Consider the following 21,151-nt stretch of genomic DNA (forward strand, 5'->3'; position numbering starts at 1 on the left):
ACAGAAATGGTCTGCTGAGCAGATATTATAAGTGAAATAACTAGCTAACTGGTATTTAAACACAGCTAACAAAATTAGCTATAAAAGCCACCACAAGCATGTTCATCAGACAAACTTAAGCAGCTGAGGGCTTCACCTCGAAGTTCTGTATATAGTACATCACATAGACATGTGATAGAAATGCCTTTAAAAAGAGCTAAGAGAGAGGGAACTTTTGGCTACAGACCCCTGCTGAAACATCTTCACATCACAGTTCTGCATGTTTCATATCATGGAGGAGTTTTCTTCTTCAACACCTCATAAAGATTCCTCTTATTGTGTACACTGGGTTTACCCTCAGGCTATGTTCAGACTGACAGCAGTGCACTACAAAACACGGAAAATACTCATTTATTTCCACCAGAGCACTGAGTTGGTGCAGCGACGTGCTGAAGCAAACAAACATACACACACAGAACAACAACAACAACAAAATGAATGGACTTTTGGTTTGAAAGTTTTTATCCTGGCTCAGCATTTGCGCAGCACAGAGCTATGCAATATTTAGCAATGCATTACGTCGGCCAATCAAATAAGTGCAGCATTTCGTGTCTATAGAGTTTTGAAGTGAGAAGAGACATTTATTTTTCGTATTGACAATATCACAGCTGAGTGAATTAATGGACATAAAACTTTCAGGGTGTGAGTTAACTATGACTCCCAAGGTGCATTGCGGTAAGAAACATCTGAGCATTAAATTCTTTTACCTGTACCACCAAAGGGTGCGAAGAAGCTAAAGATTATTCTGTTGAGGAAACTGAAAACACAACCTGCAGCTTTTGAAAGAATTCAGTGCACTATTGCGCTGTGTTTTGTTCTCAAGTTCAAAGACAAAGAGTTTTGAATCCTCTACTGCGCCGATTCATGCCTCTGACTGGCTGTTTCTCCATAGCAACGGTGGTGGAGGCTCATGGGTATTGTAGTAGTTTGAGCCATCTGCCTTGTTTAACCGATGGACAAAACCTTTAAAGTTGCAGACTTTGAAACAGAAAAACGTTTTGCTTGCATGATAACTTAAAAAGAGTTGTACTCCTGATACCTTGTTCCAACACACCCAATGCACCATCATCGGCCGTTTGTTGTTTTGCCAGAGGGCTACCGTCAGTCTGAATCTGCCCTTAGGCTAGTATAGATTTTTCTGTCTATGTTAATATTGTAAAGGATAAATTATTCAACACATTGCCCCATTAAACTGTTAAAAATAGACATTAACTGTTAATACTGACAAATTACATCATTAATAACAATCAATGTTAATTCACAGACAAACAGACCCCAGACAATTTGGACTGGTGACCACACCTCCTCCACTCTAGTGATCAGCCCCCCTCATCTTCACTCTGCACACCCATGACTGCAACCCCCGACATAGAGAGAACTCTGTTGTGAAGTTTGCAACACCACCATCATGGGTCAGACATCAGACAATGACAAAAACTTAAAATTCCCGTGCCAAGTTCTTGTTAACTTTTACAGAGGAGCAATGGAAAGCATCCTGACTGGAAACATCTGGCATTGGATATGCATGGCCCAGGGCCGGAGGGCTCTGCAGCAGGTGATTAAACTGCTCAGAAGATCATTGGTACCCATCTCCTGAGCATCAGTGATATCACTAAGGTGAGGTGCTTGTGCAGAGCCCAAATGATACTAAAAGATAGAACCTACCCCAGCCACAGCCTGTTCACCCTGCTGTAGTCTGGCAAGAGACACAAGGGTATCTGTTGCCGCACCACCAGACTCTTCAACTCCACCTCATCCTCTGCACTCATAAATAAATGACATGGAACTTTCTGTTGTGGTGCTTTTGCAGATTGCCATTCTATATTTTGTGTAGTATATGCACTGTATATAATTAACTGTATATATTATTTTTATTTTGATCCTATTTTAAATGTGTATATATGTTCTCTGTGTGTAGAATGGAGGATGCTACAACTTTCATTTTGCAGCCCTGTGTTGTAGAATGACAAATAATTGTACCTTGAAGCTTAATCCCTCTTTTAATAACGAGATGGTGAACTTAACGTCCTTTTTTCCAAACCACCTACATACCCTGAAATGACTGTAGGGCTAACATCAAAACAGAAATCCTAAAACACAATGTACACAAGTTTTATTTTGACCGTTAATCTGTAACACGTCAGTGTGATGGAAACATGACGCTGGTTTCAGTAAGTCACGTTTCTGCTTCAGCTCTGACACTATCAGCCCTGTTTGTTGTTGGGAAACCTGAAGGGGAAAATTAGCAGCAGTAATGGGGCAGTTTTCTTTGGAATGCCCCTTTCAAAGAGGCCGTCTAATGACAACTACAGCAACTATCTCACGGTCTCCATGTCAGCGTCTAGGGAAACACTTAAAAGGGAAACCATTTGAGTCAAACTCGGCTCTGAGTGAGCTCAGTATCAGAACGTGTGCATGTTAAACCGAGAGGCGAGGAGCTGAAAATAGTATTCCTGCACTGATAATGTGCTGTGGTGGTTATAACCACTGAGAGTGCAAGTGCTGCAGCATCTGAGCCTTTAAATGACTTGACAGCCCGACTGTGTGGTGTACATAAAAGAGCCCAAGACCAGAAGAAACTTTGTAGTGTTTTGTTACAGTAAGGGCGGTAATGAGTGCTAACAAATTTTACTCAAGTATAGGAACAGTTACTTTTGTTAACACCAAACATCAAAAGTCACAGTAATAGTAAAAGTAAACTATTTACAGTGTAAAACTATACATCATAAAAGCCATGTCTAATATGACTCTTAATTGTTGTTTAATTATTCATCACATTTCATTTCCAGTACACAGTTTCCCTTTTTCTCACCATCAATTTAAAAATGTAAAAGAAAAAGGTAACATGAGCACATATCCAGCCAGGATGAATATCTTATGATTTGTATAGATTTTATAAGTCAAAATCTGACTTATCATTTGTTTGTTTTAACTTGTGCTCTCCGAGTTCAAATTGTATTCAACTGGTGTGTTTTGTGCTTTGTTTTATCCTTTATTTCTGTTTGTCCAACCCCTTTGGAGAAAAATAAAGTGATGATTGCTATCAAAAATTAAACACATACAGTTGAGAATCATCTGCAGAGTTAACGATGGTTAAAAAAGTTTTTTCAAATAACTAAAATGCAAGAAATGACTGAGGAAGGTAGTTACTTTAATGTGATTATAAATGCAAAAGCTATGGCCTTAAGCAATGTTAAGCTAAAAGAAAATATAAAAATATTCTTTAACAAATCCAAACAAAGCATTTTTCCGCCTCTCAATGCACCAATCCAACTGATTCCTACTTAGAGATATAATGTAGTTTTTAGAAAACATTACTCAAACAGGGATAAAAAGTGCATTTTGTTCGGGACTATTTTCAGCCGCGGTTACACATTTGGTGCTCTTGTGAGTAGTTCCAGCAGCAGGATGGTGTTATGTGGGTTTGACCCAAAATAAACTGTCTGTGTTCATGGTAATGTCATGTTAACCAGTGCAACAGTGTGGCTCGTTGATGCGTTTTTAATAGTTTTTGGACAACAATGGCACAAAGCAATAAGATCTAACAGGCTTTAGCTACACAGACAAAATACTTGTGAGGAGCATTACTTCCTTTTTTGGTTTTGGTCTTTTAATGGATTTGTCGACAATAAGAAAATAAAGAATATCACCAGCCTTATTCTTTAAGTGATACTTTTAAAATAGCAGAAATGCTGCTAAGGTAACTGAAGCATGCTGTTTGCACTTCTTTTGCAGCACACATACAGTAATATCTGAAGACCATACGAGCTTATACAGTAAGTGTTAATCTTGCACAGTACAGTATTACAGCGAGCAGGCATGTTTCATTTCTGCTTTTTCTATCTGTATTTTATGCTCTATTGTCCGAGCCAACAGTCATATCTGAGAAACATTCAAAGCAAAATGACGTGCCGGATTGACTGCGATGAACTACTTTTGAATAACATGTTGAATGTGGTCTTATGGCTGATTGAAGAAATTACTGAACTGACTGTACGGACCAGCTGGGTCGCATGATCAACACTACAGCCTTATAGAGTCTTATATTAGTGATTATTTCTTAACTACAATTATCTAAAAGTTTGGTAAATCTAAGATAAATGTAATAAACAAATCTAAAATACATATACACTTTACAAAGTTTGAAAACTGTAAAAATGAACTATAAAAATCTACATACATCTATAAAGTTTAATCTGCCAGACAAATACAACATGTTTACTATTCTCTGATAGCAAAAAAAATGTAAATCTCCATTCCACTTTTTCCACTCTGCTGTCCTGCTCTGTTGCCAGGTATAACAGTGATATCAGAGGGAGCTTTTACTCTGCTGTGGGCTAACTAGTGAGCTTGCATGAGAACACAAGCTATCTGGGTACCACAGGAACTGGCATCCTTGCATCCCAGACACAGTCTCTGTAAGTCTCTTATTCTAAGTCTCTTGCAGTATCGGTGTGAGGTGATGACGTAAAGCGGGGGGCTTAGTGAGTCTGTACATCCACTGTCATATTTTGAAACTGAACTGCAGCTAAATTTAGAGCTGGGATTAAGAAAATCTTTATTTTACCAAACTTTCAGTCAATATATTTTCACTGGGCTGAATTATTATGTTGCTTCTGATGCCCGAAAGAGTGAAATTGATTTGCCTTAGAGTACTGTATACTTCAAACGCCAATCTTAAGTGAAAGAAGATAATTTGTGTCTGATAAATGAAATGCTACATGCTAAGAGGATGATGTTACAATATACGCATAACCTTTTCTTTATTTTTATTTTTAATGTCGGCTTTCACTATACGGGGACATTAAATAGGAAAATGAGGGGGGCTGGGGGCTGAAATACTACTACCTAGGTCCTCCAGTAACGTTTTTTAAGCAGAAGTTAAAACAGACAGTGGGTTCTAATGGAAACAACACAGGAAGTAAACTGTGCAGTGAGAATCAAGTGAGAACAAAGGAGGTTAAAGGAAGAGAGGTGTCAACTTTGAGCACATATATAAGACTATAAGACTTTCCCAGTTCACAAATGATACATGATTAGTATAGTAAGCCGCTGTCATCTACTATGGGGCTGCGTTCACAGGTAACGTAGTAAATTATTGGCTGTCACCAACATGATGACATTAAGGACAGGAAGGACAACATAATGCCTCTGACTGCAGAGTAACAGGAGTTAAATGATGAACTGATGGTATACTAAAGGTCACCACCACCTATCATCGATGTGGTGATGTAGAAAGAGGTACATGGCCACAAAAAAGAACAAGAAAAAGGGTAATAACATCTCTGAATTTCCTTTAACCTTTCCTTGTACGTGATGCTAGAGTGGTATAATTATAGGCTGAGAGAAAAAACTGGAAAGATTTTTATAGATTTTAAGAGGTATATAAAGGTGAACCTAAAGGGAATGTTTAACTATAATCTGAACATTTTTCACAGACAATGAACAATCAGATGAGTATCTATTAAGAAGAAGTAATAATAAACTCCGAATGATGCTTGGCTACTTGTCAAAAGGTAACGCCAGATTTAACAGCAAAGGCAAAAAACAAAACAAAAAAACAATGGTGGTAGTTTTCTACACTAGTGAAGATGGAGTGATTAGATGGTGATAGCACTAAGAGAGGGTGAATACGGTGCAAATTTAAAGAGTCAAGAGCCCTAACATGGTGTGAGGATGCACAGATACTGGTCAGATACTACTAACAGTCAGGTGACCAGAAAAGATGATGATGGTCACACAGAAACATTGATGAATAGCTAATAGTGTAAAAGTGTGATTCATGGTTCTCGTACAAACAAACACGGTGGAATGTAAATATTAAAACATGGTCACATGGCAAATGTGTGGCAAAGAAACACTGAAATTACAGCTTACTCCACAGTACATGTGCATACACTAAAAACGGCATACCAACCAACCGAGTAGACGGTACACAAATATTCTGGCCAAATTGTTCAAAATGAATTCAGAAACTGCATGGACAGTGCTGCACTTATGTTAACATGCACCTGGCCGAGACTGGCTCCATGAAGATGAAGCAACAACGCACATAGATACCAGCATTTTTTGTCGCGAGTTTTGAAGAAAAAAAAACTTTTCAAATGCAGTACCAAATGTTTTGATTAGAAAGACCAAAAGGCGCATAAATGTTGCATCTGCGTTCATATTACCACTGGATAGCCTTATAGAAAGCATGATTCAGACTTTTGAATGCCTCAGCTGAGTGTTTTGCCTTTGCCTGTTCTCAGACTTTGTCCCTGAGGGCCAGCATAGCCTCTCTCCAACCAAATCAAAGCAAAAGCATGACTCTGTATTGCACAGGCCCCTGATAGACATTGCTCTATATAGACGAGTAGCATCTAAACAAGTGATTCCCAAGCCTGGGGGTCACGAGCTAAATCGGAGGTGTCACGAGATGATTAGCAGGAGATAAAAGCAAAAAACAAACAAACAATTTATTTCTATTTTTTTTCTGACTTTTCTCAAATCCCTCTTCGGATGAACTGGTTTTTATACATTTTCACTCCTGCGAGAGAGACCCAGTACAACAGCAAATGAAGTGCCTCGGGCCTTCTCTCCGTACTTCAGCTTTCATCCTCTGAATTTCTGTCAACAGGCATACAACTACAGTATATTGATCCATGTTGAGCTCAGCGATGCACGAGAGCTGTTACTCTGAGGACAGAGAAGAAGATAGGTGTGCACGAAAAATGACATCACTGATGAGGTAACCCCTACCTGCTGACAAGGTGACGAATGATATGAGGAGTGAGGTAAGGTGGTGTGTGTGTGTGTGTGTGTGTGTGTGTGTGTGTGTGTGTTTATGTGTGTGTTTGTGTGCACTGCATGATGTTCCTGAATGGAAACGTAGTCAGAATTCAGGTGAGATGATATGAGAAAGGTTATGTGCAGCAGCCAGGTGTTAGCTCTGTGTGTGTGTGTGTGTGTGTGTGTGTGTGTGTGAGTGTGTGTAAGGGGTTAGAAGCAGGTGGCTCAGTCTGTCATTAAGGGCTGAGTCACTATGCCAGCGTCTCACACACACACACACACACACACACACACACACACACCAGACTCTAAGACCAGACAAGGAGAGTGTTTTTGCAGGATAAAGGGGATTTCCAGACGGAGGAGGAAGAAGATTGCCGGAGGTCACGCTCCAATATCTAATCAGAGCCAAGAAAAGACTTATGTTCAACAGTTTTTTCTTCTTTTGCTCTCAACCTTTCTGTTTACTAATTTTCTCTGAAATGAAAAAACAAGCACTCGCTGTTGTTGTCATCATCACTGTCCGAATCCTTCAGTTATCTCGTTCAGACTCCTGAGGAAAACCCAGGAGAGCCAATGAATTTCCCCTTATCATATCATGGATCGATTTCATGGCGGTTAGCACTGTCAAATTCTCGCTATATCAAATTGACACTACAGGGTTACTGCAAACCTCTGCCTGCCCTCTGATTTACCTCTCGTTTAAATTAGATCATCATTACCAGTATTATATAATCAAGCCATCACCAGTATGTTTTCATCATCACTGCGTTTGTAATCCATCATGTAAACTGAGCAGCAACTTGTGACTGCACCTCGAAGAATGCTTTTGTCCAACAAGCTTTTGAGTGATAAAATGTGTGTGTTGCTAGAGCTGCAATGTTAATTACACAAAATAACAAGTGGGTGGAACAAACAGCACACAAATGATTTAGGTGTTTTTATACGCCTTTCATACAGGAGATGTGTGCATAATGCGGATCTACTCAACGTGTGGATAAAGTGTTCCAAGGCAGCCCCCACTCATTGCTTACATGCTCAAAAAAGTTTCTCTTCTCTTTCTCAGGATTGACCCCCCTTGCTGTGCGGCCCACGGCACATGTGCATTATTCTCTCTTTTCCTGAACCTACTAGCTTGTAACAGAGACTGTACCTTGAGGAAATGTCCCGCAACAGACAGACAAAAAGAATGCTATGTTGAATCTTCAGGTGTCTTGTATTGGTTTTACAGGTGTTGCAGTAAATTACTTCTTATCCACCCAGTCACACACACGCACGGCTTTGGGGGCAATTTGCCATTCAGCATCTTCCTCAAGGACACTTCAACATGTGGACAGGACACGCCAGAGTTCACCAAAACCTGATGGATACATTACCCACAAAGCAACTTGACAGTTCAATTAGAGATTTGTTGTGTCATGCTAGTAGCGGGTGCTGCAGCCTCGAGCTGCTAGCCTCAAGCAGAGATGAGGGGGCTACAGAGGTCTGGTGAACCAACTTCTTTCTAACTCCACACCCCCACATTTATTTCATTTTCAAACTTGTAGTCTACAGCACCAACCAAGCAATTTATCAGATTTTGCACAGCTCCCTCTGAAACTTTTTTTAACATATGCAGATGTACTCCCTGAGATTTAAAAACAGACTTTGATGTAAAAAATCAAGTTCAGCAAATTCAACAGTAATGTGGTCAGTAGTTGAGATATCTTGCACTGGAGCAAAGTGTGAGACAGACAGCGAGATGGATGGACCAACCAACACTGCCACCCTTTGAGCCCTGCTTGAAAGGCAAAAATCCTTCAGTGTTTAAATGTCAGGGTGTGTTTGTTTGTGACTTTCAAACAGAGTACAGTGTGTTTGTATGTACAGAGCTTGCTAAGGAGAACCTTGTGTGTGCTGCAGCGATGGCTTGTGCGATTGTCACTCTAATTGTTTCCATCCGTGTGTGTGTATGTGTGTGTGTGTGTGGCTGGCGGTCCCTTCAGATGAGAAGGCCACTTCAGAGCAGCCATGGAACCGCCACAGGCTGACAGAGCCGGTGCTGCCACTTCACACACTGTGTGCGTGCCTCAGTATGTGTGTGTGTGTGTGTCCATGTATGAGGAGAGAGGAGGGAGGTGGGTGTGTATGAAAGAAAGAGACTTATATTACATTTGTTATATTACATTTCATGTGTGTGTGTTTTTCTGGTAAAATGGTTGTGTGTGCTGCAGTTGTGTCGATGTGATGAATGATGTGTCGACAACACAAACAGATCGCAGTGTGTATGTGAACGAGGATTTCAGCAACAATTCAGCAGCTGTCTGGATTATGTCTCTGTTTATGTGTGTGTGTGCGTGTGTGTGTATATATGTGTGTCCTCTTAAACGTGTATAATTCAGTATTTTGACAAGAACTCAACGTAAGTAATGACAGTTGGTGTGTCTCCCCGTCTATGCTGTCTTTTGAATATGTGTGTGTGTGTGTGTGTGTGTGTGTGTGTGTGTGTGTGTGTGTTCTCACCTGTCTTCTGGCTCATGTCTGTGGGCAGGTGTGGAGGACTCGGGCTGAAGTGCTCGTTGCTGTAGGGCAGGAGAGATGTCAGCGGGTGCATCCCGTGAGACTGCTGCACCACCGACACTTTATTGGACTGTTGACGAGACACAAAGACACAAAATGAATTGAGATAAAAATTATTTTATGCAATTGCCTAGATTTTTCACACTGACTGAATTGTAGAGATACTGGGTGGCAGGGGTTCAAAATGTAGCGGCTTTCACTTCACCTTCCTTTCCTCTATTTCTTTCTTTTTTTTTTTTTTACACCCACTCATTGCAATCATGTATTGCAGTGTAAACCTGCAAGTGCAGCAACTACTATAATATAGCGCCTTTTTTTTTCTTAGGTAATAATTGCACCTTCAAAGGGACACATTTCCCATTTCTAGATGTGTTAAGTGAAATGTTATAAGAGACAAAGTAGTGGGTAAACCTTTAAAAATAAGAAAAGATATTTGAGGTAATCCAGGATGCAGGACTGATTAAAATACTTTAATGAAATAAACAACAATATTTCTTTAATATTTGAGGCTGATTCATTTGTAAAGAGACTATCCAGGATACATGATTAACAGGAAGGATCGCAAATCCAGCAAACCTAAAAACAATCATTTAAAAACAGTCTGTTTCACTGCAAGTACTAATGATGATTTGCAACTGTACTGTTAAGATTCAGATTTAGAAAAATCTCAAATTGTATCTCTTTTTTTCTCTTAATTGAATCACTGAGGTTTCAAGATGCAGGATTAACACAGACACACAAAGATGCCGATGTCATTCTTTCAAAATATTTTCTGCATTTTTCTGCTCCTGTGTGGACATTTGCATTTTGCTCGCCGATACAAAAATCCAACTGAATTACATACGCACGCACATGCACGCACATGCACACACACACACACAAAAATGTACAATAATGATAGATAGAAAGGAAGAAAGCTGGACATTTTAAACATGGTTTGGAACAGGCAGATGGGCCGTACTTCGCTCCCATTGGTTTTCAGTGAAGCAGGGAGGAGGAGGTACTTTTGATCGATAAGCCTTTGATGATCAAGTGAGGCTGCGTGCGAGCTTGTTTTCTTTCATGTTTCTGTTTACAAATGGCTTTCAATAACTTGCGTTAAATCCAGTTATTGCTAATGCTCACAGCATGCCGGCTGACATACGATATGTCACAGCGGTTTGCAATGTTGGAGGCAGCTAACCAGGCAGCCTTGGACGGAGTTACACTGCATATGTTTGAACCAGTGTGTGTGTGTATGTGTGTGTGTGTGTGTGTTGACTGGGCACCGTAATTGTTTCTGTGGGAGGCGAGTATAAATATGCTCTGCCTTCCCGTGCAAGTGTGAATGTGTGTTTGTGAGTGGACAGATGTGTATCCATTGATATATTTGTGTGTGTGTGTGCGTCTCCAATCTGTATTAAGTCTTTGAAAGCTTGGCAAAGATGCTGATTTTCATGTTTATGAATATGTTTGAGAAAAGTTATTTTATTTTGTACACTGAGATGGACAGGTCTGCGTGCGTGTGTGAAGTGTGTAACATCAGCACTACAGAGGGGCAGATCTGGTGCTACTTGCTGTGCCTCCTGCTGAGTTACAAAGTGAATACCTTATCACTTAAAGTCAGAGCTTCCACACGCTCCACTCCACATTAACACACACACACACACACACACACACACACACACACACACACACACACACTTTCAACAGCTCCTTTCCTATCCATCATAATCTCCAACTCTCTCATTGGCCAAAAACACACACACACACACACGGACCCTCATGTGTATGCTACACGACCGGCTGTAGAGCTAAGATCAAACTGCTAAACCGCTTTTAATGTCGAGACACATGAAAACAAAACGCACTGCCTCTATACCGGAGAGCCGAAGGGTGAGAGGTTTGAGGGGAAGGGGATGTGCGGGGGAGGTGGTGGGGAGGTTTATATAAGGTGGTCTGAATTCATAATAATCTGAAGAAGCACTCGGAGATGGAGGAGGAGCCTTGCAGGTTAAGGAACATGCAAAGATTGTTGGTCACCTTACAGGATGAGAACAAAGGCAACAAAACCATCCCAATGTCCCTGGTAGACATTCTCATGGTAACACTTTATTAAACACTACGCTAAGCAGGGTTTAAGGTGTTTTGTATACGACAGATCATTACTTTATCCATGACAATGGGTACAGGAGTGGTACGTGATGTTAATGTCTTCAACCCCACCGACTCTTTGGCGTGTCTCCATTTAATGTGTCTCTCTATATTAATCAGCACTAAGTCAGGTGTATTGGCGCTTTCAAAAAATGTTTTATTTGGATGTTGACATGATGGGCTATTTAGAAATCAGAAACTGGTAATTAGGCAACTCCAACATGACACCAATGCATGATTGTTTAATCGGATACAAGATTCTAAATTTGATATCAGATTGCAGAATATGACAGGCTTGATTCCAGAGTTAATGCCTAAAATTACAGTCACTTTCCTACCTGCAATCCTTAAAGGCAGACACATAGATACCCAGCAGTTTCTCTCCTGTCTGACTCTTATGAGTCTGCAGCTTTCAGATACATCTTTTGTTGCTCTTTATCATCATTTGATATAACACATATCAAAAGGTTTTGTAATTAATTTCTGCAAACACACAGATTCACATAGCTCTGTCAAGGGAAAAGGAAATCATCCAATTTCACATTTTCAGCATTTGCAATGACATTTTGCAGGGAAAATCCCAAAACTGGGTTTTAGCATCAGCAGTGAGCGCCATCAGAATGCATGCGTGCATGAGGTTACATGACATTAAAATCTGACTGAACCTTGAATGTAAAAAACTGTTTTCACATGTTACATAAAAAGACTATTATATTGTACACCGACTGAACCGATGGATCTGCAAAAACATTGGTATTCACAGACACACATCACACATACAGAATATACAGAGGTGTGAATTCAAATCACGCTCACCTACAGCGCATGTACAGACATATGCACACACACGTTTTACTTCGACAGATTTTGTACATATGGATGCAAACACACACACATCTGTGCAGGGCTGTTAGGAGTCTTCAAAAGTAGCCGTGGCTCCGTTTCACGTGCTGAGGTTGATGTAGCCGTTTTGCTGTAACATTATAGCCGCAAAATCGTCCATTTATGTTTCCTCTCTTCCTCGGGGTAATTAGCCGGCCTTGAAGTGGCTTTAGCTGCGCCTTCCTTTTTTTACACACACTCAGGGAGGCTGACTAAGAGCACTCATTTAACCCATAATTATCAACCCCTCTGTATTTAAAAAAAATCCCCCACCACACACATACACTCACACAACTTACACATAATTACCTTAGCTGAAACAGACAAGTGTGTACATGCATGTTTTGGACACACACACTCGCAAAAGATCGAATAACACTAACAGCATCTTTGAAACAGAAACACACAGCTATGTTTTTTGTTTAAAAAACCCCCCAGAAGAGTTACACATGTGTTAAGGTGTACACGTGTGCACACGCTCACACACACACACAAAAAAACACACACAGATGCGTTTCGAGGGCAAAGTTCAATCACCCTTTAATTTACAAGAGTAGAGTTACCCACCCTTGCAGACTGACATAAATCGTCAGGGAATACATTTATGGGACAAATTAACTGTATCGACTGAACCTTGAGTTATTTATTTTTTAATAGGAGGTTGTTAGGACAATCTGAACTGGTGAAATGGTATTTTCAGATGCTCATTTGGAATATCTGCTTCACACAAAGTTTCTGAAATTAACAACATGACAGTCACACCCTTTCTGCAGCGACTAGCCAGGTGTGCCTGACTGGAAATGGGTGGAGCTCCAAGCAATCTACAAAGTTTCTCACCACATTCCCTCATATTCCTGATCCCCCCCCGCCCACTATCTATGTTCACTGTTGAAAATCAAGTCTTTGAAGGTCAACACCAGCATCAGCCACTTTGTCTAGAATTGAGTTGTAAAACATACTGGTGGCACTACAGAGACACAAAAAGCAGTAAGCACAGCTGGGGAGCAAATGTGATAAAACAGCTGCTTTACTGCAGGATCTACATGGACTGATTATGGGAAATAGATATATCATGATGTATCAATAAATTCAGTTTCCAATTAATAATTAAATTTTATATAATCATTTTATTATTTAGACACATCTAACCCAAAACTTTCAAGTTATCACTGCAATTGTGATGTTTAGGTGGTGAGCAATTTGAGTGAGGTAGCTTCCTTTAAACCCTTTCTGCAGGAGATACCGTTATTAAATAGTATGGAACTGATGTCTTGACTTCAAGAGAAACATTGAACGAAAATGTAACTTTGCCTACAAGAATATTCATAGGTTAAGATGTCTTTAAAGCATATTGGTAATTGATGCATTCATATACCAACTCTGTTTAAAGGATCATAAAATATAGCGTTTATGCACATGAAGAAACCCTCTGCCAACACCAACTGCAGCAGTGCTGAATAATAAATCTCCCGTGTGTTGATTACATCAAAGATGTAATTACTTCAAAGATGCGATTACTTTAAAAATTCCAATTAGATATCAACACCTCTTTATGTGCGTCAGGAAATCGTAAATGTAGCCCTCAGTCTCTCTGTAGTCTAATTTCACTTGAAAGGCCTTTGATTTATCAGCATATTGTTGCTGCCTTTTATCTTCACCCTATTTGAACAGAAATCTGCTGCTGAATACAAGAGTTAATGGGATCTCAGACATCACTTGTTTGTAATGGCGGCCCTCCACCTTGACCCACACACACACGTACGTATGCATTTCACATACACATGATACACAAAGATACGCAGTTGCATGCTTATGCGTGCACGCACACGCGCCTTCATTTAGAGGACCTTCTGCTGATAAAACACCTCTAATGTATTCTTTAGTTTTCAGATGACACACTAAGTAGATCCGTGTCTTTTTATATTTGAAGCGGAAATTAAAGCGTCCTCTCTTTTGTCCCCCCCCCCTCCAGAGTGCTTTTGAGTCTAATGTCTTTAATCTAATTTCACGGAGATGGCACATTCAAAACACTAATTCACTCTCTTTCTCTCACAGTCATCCTTGCCCTGGTGTGGCGGAAATACAATAAAAAATTAAAATATGGACAGTCGCTGGGGATTGACGGTGGCTTCACCTTGCTCTGTGCAATCCTTTCAAGTGGCTGCAATCAAACTGCTTTGCAGGAAAGAGCTTTCTAACAAAGAGATCTGAGAGCGACGTTGTCATGTTTTGTCATCAAATGAATTGAGTTTGCACTTTAATAAAAAAAATATCCGTCAAAGACAAATGAAAATAACCGTTTGTAAATCATGTTTTAAGTTCTACGATTTGTGAATTAACTATTACAACAAATGTGCTGTTTGAGTTGTATGAAACTGATGGCTCCTTTTAGTAAATAATTGTGTTGCAACTTGTAAAATATTATAAATTTATGATTTGGAGGATAAAATTATCTCCTGTTTTGAGGTTATTCACATTCTTCACAATATTCTCTCCAATACCGTTTCTACATTATTGCTATTTTTGAAAACTAAGCTCAAAGTGACTATGAAAACTACAATTCAAGTAATAATGATTATTAATAGAGTACAGTTTTTTTAATCATTTAAATATTTCAAGAATTGGTTGTCAAAGGTTTCCAACTTTGGAATTTTCACCCCCTGGCCCATGAAAGTGAAATAAAATTACTAACTCAGACAAAAGGACTTTTGAAATGAAGTGTCCCTTTTCACTTTCACACAGTTTTAACTCTCTTGAAATGTTTTCTAATAAGCATCAGTTCAGTTTGACCGCTGACCAGACAGATGTGACAGGTCAAATACTCACAGAACATCTAAACCTTTATCACAAAGTGGAGATTTTGATTGTATATAGTACAATACTTTATGTGCAGCTTCAGCTACATTCTTTCTCTGCTGCTTCTGATGTTTCACTTCAGCCCACCTTGTCAAACCTGAGTGACACATTCAGGCCAGATGTGCTGATGTGTAACTGCTGACATTTTTATGCATAATGTATTTCTGAGACAAACTAAATGGACTAGAATCAGGACTTTAACATAAAACAGAAAGCTGTAGCTGTGTCCAAAGCCTGGTACAGTCTGGAGTGCCATCACTGAGGCAGTGTTTATCAAATACAAATGAGTTTTTTTTTGTCAGAGGCTTTAAATACAATACACCTGAAAACAGGTGAGGTCAGAAGACAGGGTCAGCTGCTTCAATGTTGAACCCCCCTCTATACACACATTCACTGTAAATACACATGGGTGCTGGGGTTTGTGAGTGAAACAGGGGGAAAAAAACTCTGAGTCTAAAAGCGCGGTAAAATTCCCCACACCTGCGTGCAGAAAGAAAGTGCAAAAGAGAGAATGAAAGAAACAAAGACCATATACACCGAAAGAGAAAGAAACAATGTGAGCAAGAGGCGACTATGAAGCGGCAACTCCTCACACATGAGACCTGAGAATCTCACCGAGCATTTGATCCAATGGAAACTCCTGCCCTTGATTGATCTAATATTAGATTAGACTGGTATTAGATTCAACCTGATCAGATTTTTCTGATTTTATCGACTTCCAAGAGCAAGGTTTATTAATGTATGTGACATAAAAAAGGCACAGTTGTGGGAAACACCTGAACTGCTTGACATTGGGTAAACCAATTGTGAAACTCTCTTGTATGACTAAGAAACACTGATGATTGATATGATTCTGAAAAGAAAAAGAAAAATGTTGATTATTTGCCAGAAAACCTCGTCAGCTTTGTATGGAAAGACCTAAAAATACATATGAGTTTATGTAAAAGGAAATCTACCAATTCAACTATTTAAGTAATTCCTTTGAGTTGGTATGTCACCCCTTTATCCCTTAATAAATAAAAGACCTGCTATTTTGCCCTGGTCTAAACGTGCTTTATGTCATTAATATGAATCACATTTCATAAATAACGATGTTACTTTCACTTTTTGTCATATATTTTGCTGCGTTTACATAAGAAAACACTGAAATGGAACAAGTCTCATACCGTAACTCTTCAATCAGAGTACTTTAGTAAATTAGTAAAGAAGTTATGTAAGAAATGTAATGCCGCTGTATTGATACTGAGAAGAAGTTCAACGCAATACAAACGGACCTTAGTAACCAATGGAAATGTTTTCATGCTTATGTTCAGGCAACTTAAAAAAACATGGTTCAATTCAGGAAAAGATTGTGCGCTTTGTAAAATATAGAAAAAGTCAATGCAGACTTGAAGATGCATTTTTAACTGAAACCATTATCTTTTCCCAACTTTAACCAAACACATGGGACGCAGGATGCAAACCCTAGACCCTGGCATCAGAGTCCAGCGCTGCGTAGATTTTACATTTACACTTGTGTTCAGTACATCCACCACTGCGTCCAGTACCACCATGGTGACCTGCTCTGCCCGTCATGACCCCCCACAGCCAGTCCCACCCCAGCAGTCAGTCTTGAGTGGTGAGTAGGTCTCCCAATCTGGAAGTCATTGCCTTCTCCAGAGTCAGGAGCCCAAAATGAGAGCCTCTTAGTTGGAGGTTTGGGTAACATCAAAGCCCAGGCAACCATAACAACGCAGCTATGTTTAAAAAAAGGGCCAAACACCCCCCCACCCCCCCACCAAGCCCGCCCACTCCCCAATTACACACACACACACACACACACACAAATGCTCATATACATGCATGAATGCATGTATGCAAGGACACGCCCAGTGGTGTGCATGAAAATACACAAACACACACACACACACACACACACACACCATCGTCCACTGCTGCCACACACCACTGGAACATCTGGGTCGTGGCAATGGTGAATCAGTAACCACTACTTGTAACTAACAGATAGAAACACTGTGTGTGTCTGTGTGTGAGTATATATTACTATGCAATGCACAATAAACTGAAATGTTTGCAGACAAGAATGATTTTCAGTTTTTACTCAGCATCTTTACTTTTTTATTCCCCGCCGCCAGGACAGAAACATGATCCCAAATGTGGATCAGGAAGGATGTAATGGCTTAAGTAAAGAATTACAAATCATTTCTATTTTTCATATGGAGAATGATTTTTGTTTGGATCAAAATTGTTAGGACAACTGTGACACCCTCCTTCTTCTGCTAGTTACCAGCGCGGACAGTGAGGTCACGTGTTATTTTAGGGGGGAATCTGGGCATTTCAGCAATCTCAGGGACGTTTACATTTCAAGTTGGTAGACATTTTATGAGCCGATTCCAATATTTTTAGTCAATCTATACAAACTATTAAGGCAATAATAAATAAATTAGCAGTTGTTCCAGCATTTCACCACCAAATTTTTGTTCCTGGCAGTGTGAAGAAGGCTTTGGAACATATCTACATGTTTTAGATCAGCAAATACTACAACTACTACTACTACTACCGTAGAAACAGTTCTAAGGGTTGATACATATTTTCAGACTTGCAGTTGAAAGACTAATTGTTTTTCCATCTGTTCTGACTAATGTAAAGACAGATCTTTGTACAAGCCTTGAGCTTACTAGCTCTCCTACAGGGCTAGTTTCTTGTGCATAATGTATTATGTATACATATAATAATACTATCTTTAATTGTTCAATTTACCAACACTGCTAGTGTAAATAATAACAGAGTTGCAAAAGCAGCAGCACATGTGGACATGATAGCAGTAGTACTTTTAATACAGTAAGTGGTAGTATTGACCAGACTTGAGAGGAAGAGAGAAAGGAGACAGCAGAGTGCAGAGAGATTCACTTTTCACACTTAATCTGACATCATAGCTCAGGCTCAATGTGGTGAGAAAACCTCTGAGCTCCACTCGGCTCTGCTGCAGCTGGCTCTAGGCCATCGTCGAGACTGCGTGCAAAATCACATCCAACCAGCGCGATGGCATTTAGAGATGAGTTATCACTCTCTTAATGAGTGAACGGAGACAGACAAGCAGGCAACTTTCTCCTCCTGACTGCGGTGACAGTTTCAATGTGCAGAAAATGACCTCTAATGATTGGTCCTGAAGAGAGCTAATTAATGGTGTACTTGTTTATTTCAATCAGAAAGTTCCACAATTAACAACTTGTTTGTGACATTTGGGCAATCATCCGAAACAAAAATATTGACACAGGGAGACGGGAGGAAATGAGGCGACCACAGAAGACATAAATCCTCTTTGACACACACTTCCTCCAGGGTCTGGTTTACTCAAACAATAGATACTACAACTGCTTCAGGCCACATCCATATTTGTCTGTCTTGTGGGAGCTGGTTAGAAGAAGCAAAAAAATTTCTAGTGGTTTGATCACAGCACAGTCAAAAAGGCAAATAGGGCTCGTCGTGGTGGAAAAGGCGTTTGTGTTTGCATTTATTCTCAGATATGCTGGTTGTTTCCAGTGTGAAATGTCAAACTTCCACAACTGTGTTTATCTGACCTGCTTTATCTGCTGGCTGCGGTTTGGGATGAAAGTTTAACCCAACCGTGAGTGACCTTTGGTTGAATCTCCTCCTACCTACAGAATTGACAGGCCTCAGACCTTTGGTTTTCTTCTTCTTAAAGATCCCCAGTGTGATTGCGATGCCGTCCGCAGGTTATGTGGTCTGGCCCCCTGCTGAGATGACTGAAAACGTCTATCGCTCAGTCATTGTGAAACCTTTCCTGTGCGGCTGCCGAGGACAGCTTTCACTCACCAGCTCAGCCTAAATACCAGACCATGTGCCCAAATGGGAAATGCCGCCACACATAAAAAAAAAACCCTGCAGTGACACGTTTCCTGTGCGCCAGAACCTATTTATTACACAAATATGGCCACCGAATACCACAATAAAAAAATCACAAGGCGAAAGTTTGGTTTAGTTTTTTCCCTGCAAAATCTTTACATTTATTATAGACAGTCAGGAACTGTCCTGCAATGCTACTGAAATAAGTAAAACAATTAAGAGCTGAAACAATTATTTGAATATTCAAATAGTAGGGCTACAGAAAATGTTAATGAATTAATCTTTCCATTCATTTTATCAAGGAAAAATGCCAAATATCTGCAGGTTCCAGCTTCTAAAATGTAAGAATTTGCTGCTTTTCTATGTGTTTCATATCATTTTATATTGAATATCAAAGATATTCAAAGGCAAATAGTTTTGGACTGTTGGTTGGCCAAAATAAGACATTTGAGACAAAGCCTTAGGTCTCCCAGAACTTGGACATTTTTCACCATTTTGTGGTTTTGGAAGGCTTAAAGATCAATCTATTACCGACAGATCTAGAAAACATCCATATATATATTTTTTTACGGCTGACTCCGAATAGTCAAACATTCAATGCTTCGACAATCTCATAGTCGAAGCTTCGCAGCAAATGAGGATCATACTGTGCTGTGCCAAGCCATTTTGGCTATATGGGGGTGCTCAGCGTCTCATTTTACATAGAACTACCAGTTTTCTCCCAATAAGTTAATATACATTGCAACTTTGGCCCATTGCTATATAAATTTCAACATATAATGCTGTAAATAAACATTTAAAAAGAAAAAAGCTTTTAATAAATGTTTTTAAAGTGCGTAAATAAATTGAAATGACCCTTAAAGTGTGGGTGTAGCCTGATGGCAGAGAGACGGAGCCCCAGCTTCCCCGGTGTTGTGCCGAGTTGTCTGCACCTCGCGGGACGATCATTTATCACTATTGATGAACCACATAAAGAATATTAAAGCGTTTTTAGTTCTTGAAATAGACTCTGATTCGACTATGTAAATCCTTAGTCGGGGATAGCCCTTTTTTATTTGAAAACGGTTCAAATAAAAAAGTAAATACACAATTTGCTATGTGGACAAATTCAGTCAATAAGTTAATGTGACTTTATAGCAATCAGGGCGTGGACCAGGCGGTCGTACACGGCAGGCTCTACATGTACGCCAACTGTTGTTGAGTCAAGTTTTGGGGAAGTAGACAACTCAATCAGCTTACATGTTTTATGCCCTCTGGGCCACTGGTTCTACTCATGTGCACAGTGCTTTCTGTCTGATCTGCTGCTTTGATGTTTGTATCAAAATAATCTCATCCCTGGGTGTTTGCATGTTATGGAAGCATTGAAGGCCATGAAAAAGAAATACCTATGGGGCAGAGGGTGCTGAATGGCCTTAACATCCCCGAACCCAAACAGTTTTTACAGTACTGTGGAGGAGTTTTTGGCTGGTGTGGAATGCTTTAAAGTAAAAATGTTTTCAAAAGTAGAGATGTTAATAGATTATATTTATCAATTGACAAAATGCACAGTGAATGAAGAGAAGAAAAATCTAAATCAAATCAATAATTGGTGTGACCACTATATTTGGATTTTGTAGGCATATCGTCAGGTAACACAATAATTAACTAAAACAGAAACAGCTGTGTAGGCAAAATACAACTGGGTGAGGAGCAGTCAAACCCAGCCAACATGGTAAGGTTGCTGAAGACAGTTTACTGTCAAAAATCATACACCATGGTAAGACTGAGCACAGCAACAAGACACAAGGTAGTAATACTGCAAGCAAGGTCTTTCCCAGGCAGAAATTTCATAGCAGACAGGGGTCTCCAGATGTGCTGTCCAAGCTCAATTAAAGAAGCACAAAGAAACGGGCTCCGTTGAGGACTGGAGAAGATGTGGTTGGCTAAATAATTGCTTACTTCCCTTCACAATAGGAAGATGTCCAGCAGTTCCACCAGCTCAGAGCTGGTACATCCATCTACTGTCCGGAGAAGTCTGATCAGAAGTGGCCTTCATAAAACACGT

At 39.9% G+C, this 21,151-nt stretch overlaps 1 protein-coding gene across 16 annotated transcripts in view; it reads right to left on the minus strand.

The window, feature by feature from the left end:
- The window catches only part of tcf7 (transcription factor 7), a 74,957-nt gene that overhangs the window by 20,311 nt on the left and 33,495 nt on the right, over positions 1 to 21,151 (minus strand). For all 16 annotated transcript variants that reach the window (XM_046040594.1, XM_046040595.1, XM_046040601.1 and 13 more), the window contains one exon: positions 9,313 to 9,439. In XM_046040594.1, the coding sequence (XP_045896550.1) occupies positions 9,313 to 9,439 (127 nt within the window). The remainder of the gene's footprint in view (positions 1 to 9,312; positions 9,440 to 21,151) is intronic.

Source organism: Micropterus dolomieu, linkage group LG23 (genome assembly GCF_021292245.1).
Source record: "Micropterus dolomieu isolate WLL.071019.BEF.003 ecotype Adirondacks linkage group LG23, ASM2129224v1, whole genome shotgun sequence".
Classification (NCBI taxonomy): domain Eukaryota; kingdom Metazoa; phylum Chordata; class Actinopteri; order Centrarchiformes; family Centrarchidae; genus Micropterus; species Micropterus dolomieu.